General features: G+C 44.9%; 1 protein-coding gene across 1 annotated transcript in view; it reads left to right on the top strand.

Annotated features, from left to right (window-relative positions):
• Window positions 1–3,901, top strand: part of SLC9A9 (solute carrier family 9 member A9) — a 613,140-nt gene that overhangs the window by 523,617 nt on the left and 85,622 nt on the right. The window contains exon 15 of the mRNA XM_019656952.1: window positions 974–1,005. Coding sequence (XP_019512497.1) covers window positions 974–1,005 — 32 coding nt within the window. The remainder of the gene's footprint in view (window positions 1–973; window positions 1,006–3,901) is intronic.

Here is a 3,901-nt window from a genome sequence, read left to right as displayed (position 1 = left end):
GTTCTCATCAGTCTTCCCGAAAAGACTACAATAGGGTAAAATCACCCACTTCCTGGGCCAAAGGGCCAGCCCAGCCTTTTCACAGCAAAAGGTTTTAATTCCTGAAAGTGAACTTGATCATAGCCAACACACTCCCCAGCTGCCCTGTTTCTTTTAATATATTTCCTGTGTTTTATATGTGATTTAAATAAAAGATCTAAAAGTAACATGGAGGAGTGAAAAAAATATAACTTTTGGCATCAGATTGCCCTAGGATTAAGCAAGTTACTTAAGGACTCTGAGGCTCGGCTACCTCAGCCGTAAATTGAGGATAATAAATACATATCAGAAGGTGGGGGATTAAATGAAACAATGTGCCTGTAAATCAACAGACGCATAGCAGGCAGCCAAGAAAGCAGTCACTATTAGTGTGTGGAGTGAAGGCCAAATAGTGGCAAATCCTTTCCCATCTTCCCCAAGTCATCCTCTCTCTTCTCCTCGAAGGAGGATAAAACCTCTTCTGTTAATAAATGTTCTCATTAACTGACACCCAAACAAGTGGAGCTCAACGCCTGGGCCTATGTGAATCTTGGGCTCACTGGGCTGGGGCCTACATAGATATAAGAGCGTTTTAATAAGCACCCAAGTATTTCAGTGTGCACCCAGATTGAACTCAAATGGCTTCAACTGTCAAACAGTTTACTATTAGTTTTCCTGATTCAAGATTCTCCCCACTCCAACCCATTCTCTAGTGCATTAGTGAAATAGTCTTCCCAACAATCAAATCTGACCTTGTCAATCCTATATTTAAAAACCTTAGTTAGCTTCCTTTCCTGTAGCAAAGATTGTAAATCTACTTCTCCTAAATACCAATTCCAGTAAGTTGGTGGTGACTTCCTAAAGCCCTGTGTAGAGAGGAATTCCACAGTTGGCCTGGGCTCAGCAGGAAAGAACACCATTCATGGCAGACAGGGGACGTCTGCCATGAGGATAGAAAGGGGAGAGCTCTGGGATGTTCTATTCCTGGTAAATGAAATAAAGCTAAAGCTCTAACATGACACAGAAGATCTTGCACAGGTTATTTCTAGCTGCATTTCCTGCCTGTGAAGCCACAAGCTATATCCACAATTAATTTTTTATTTTCTTATTTTTCCTCCCAAGCATGAATCCTTGGGATTTGCTAATGCTATTTCTTTGCCAGGAATGGCCTTGCCCTCCTTCCCACCCCACACCCCCACTCTTAATTCCTTAACCCATCTTCTAGATTCAGGCTGAGGGAATTCCTATGACTATACCAGGTATAATTAGTCTCTCTCTCTGCACCTCTATGCTTGTGAAGCATTTTTTTCCCTTTTTTATAACCAACTTTGTCATAATACCATATGGTAATTTGCACTATGTTTACATATTCCAGTCCCCTAATATACAATGCACATCATTAATGCTCCATAAATTGTTGATGGATGAATGAATTAATAAACGAGTGAATGAATTCCATGGCAGCAGATATCATTGCTCACTCATCTTTGTTTCCCAATGGCCAGTTAGTATCTGATGCGTAGTAGGAATGCAGACGTCTGCTGAGTGACTGAGTCCGCATCCGCAGGCTCTGCTGCCTTCCATATGGCACAGTGATCTGGCTCATTCTGAGCCACAAATCACAATCTGCCAGAAAACGTCCATCATGTGGAGAGATCACTCCCCACAGCAGTTTTCCTTTCAGTCTTTAGGCCTGTTTTGTTCCTTATTCAACAGGAAATAATCGAATGCTAGCACTGACTCAAAATTAACTCGGGAAGCTATAAAAATTGTAAAAGGTCTATTAGTAATATTGTGCAGGATACTTAATGGCAGCCCTACAGAGTGCCATGCGTCTACGTCTCAGGGTCTCTTTATGCATGGATGTGGCACATGCTCCTCTCGCCCATGCGATCACCAGCCCACCGGCCCCTCACCACCCCGCCGTGTGCAACCCAGCCTTGCTGTGTGCTCAGTGCAGCAGACCTGGCCTCGGCTGTTTCCGTGTGGAGCAAAGGGGAAATGCTCAGGGTATGATCAGGATTATCCCTAATCAGTTAGTGTTGTGAAGAAGAAATGTTGCATCCATCCTTTCTCACCCCATCCCACCTGAAACATAAGTGCTGTACTCGCGCCTAACTAAAGGTGAAATTCTGCCCTCTCCCTCCAATTCTTTTATAAGCACAACAATTCTGAGATGCGGAGTTAAATTTTTGTGATTGCTTGTGGTTTACTCATTTAAATCAGAATCACTACAGAGCAGAAACTCTTTGGGCTGTATACATAAGTGGAATATCTAATATAGAATTACATTATCATGAAATATGCATTAACGCAGGCCTCATAAAGTGCTTTTCATGTTCTGCGGGCATTCAAAAGTTGAAAATGCTTATAATCTTATTTTAGTTGCTGCTCGAATGATGATACATCAGGCTAATATGCTTAATTAAAAGTCCCATTTGAAACATTCAAAGGGATAGATAATTCCCTGTTGTCATTTACCATAACACAGCTAAGTAGCGCACAAACAAGACAATGGGATACATCACTCTTGCTAGGAACAGGAGGAAGATATTTTATGATTTTCAGGAAACACCATGTACTTGACACCCAAGAAAATGAAACTAACCATACCCTAAAATGTTTGCCATTAATAACAAATTAATATCTCAAAATAATATCCAAACCACTTAACTGTCTGCTTTTACGTGAAAATTAATGGGAAGGAGATATTTCCAGGTGGCATTTATTCCAAATTCAGGTCTGATAAGTTGACTGTTGGGTACATTCCTCAGAAAGGGAGAAGACTGTCCCTTTCAGCTTTGCATGAGCTCCTGCCCCGATGTTGAATGTGAGATTTGAAGCGAATAAACTCTACCCCTTACCACTTGGCACGGAATTTAAAATAAAAGGAGCTCATTCCAGTCACAAACCTCTTGACCTCCTATTTACAAAGCTTTATCCTTTTATTCTCCTGCTGTGAGTCCATGTTGGTTTACAGTGCAGTTGGGCCGTCCTTGGTCCTTGACTCGTGCTGCCCCTGCGGGTGGTCGTGGCCCAAGGATCAGGTGGCACACGCCGTTCCTCTCCTCTCCCGGGGTCAAAGCCTGACCAAATTCTGCTTTCCATGAATTGTGCCTCCAGCATTTTTTAAGTATTTCGAAGGCTCTGTCTCAGGATGTCCTCTGAATTACTCTGTCTCCCGTATCATGAAATAAAAACACAGAGTCGGGCGTGCAGGGAGCACAGGTGAGGAAGAAAAGCTTGGGGGACGTGGACTCCTGAGGCCCAGGGCGTGCCGCGCCCAGGAACCAGGCTCCCAGGTCCGCCCCTACGACCCTGGAGGCCCTGAGGAGGACAAGACCCGGCATCTGGAAGGAGGCTCAGCCGGGCAGATGAATGGAACGAAATGGAGTTCCTATGCATGAGAGGCCCGGGCGTCAAGTCCACCCAGAACCGCGAGGCGGGAGGAGTGCCCCAGGTCCTCTCTGCCACCCGGCGGGCCGGGGCGCTGCAGGCGGAGGTGGGGCGCACCTTCCTTGTGAGCGTGGGGGTCCGGTGAGCTCAGCTTCACCAGTATGACCCACCCAACCTAACCCATAACTTGGTGGAAAATCAACACTGTTTTGCTAATCAGTGATTTCAAATTTCATGTCAATAGAGATTCCCTGCTACCAACAGAGGGGAGTACCTTTTACGCGTTCCACAGGTTATCTATTTTTCATTTTGGCAGACTTGTTCCTCCCGGCTCTTCTGAGTACCCTGTTCCGCCCTTGGTCTCAGGCTCTCATCTTTGTTCTTTAAGCACCCATCAGCTTCCCTACCGCCACTTCCACACCAAACATGCGCACACAGGTACACCCCTGTGAGGATAACAATTACCGCATCCATAAGTCTGCCCTGA

The sequence above is a fragment of the Hipposideros armiger genome, unplaced genomic scaffold (genome assembly GCF_001890085.2).
Source record: "Hipposideros armiger isolate ML-2016 unplaced genomic scaffold, ASM189008v1 scaffold_270, whole genome shotgun sequence".
Taxonomy (NCBI): domain Eukaryota; kingdom Metazoa; phylum Chordata; class Mammalia; order Chiroptera; family Hipposideridae; genus Hipposideros; species Hipposideros armiger.
This window is presented reverse-complemented; position numbering and strand designations above follow the sequence as displayed.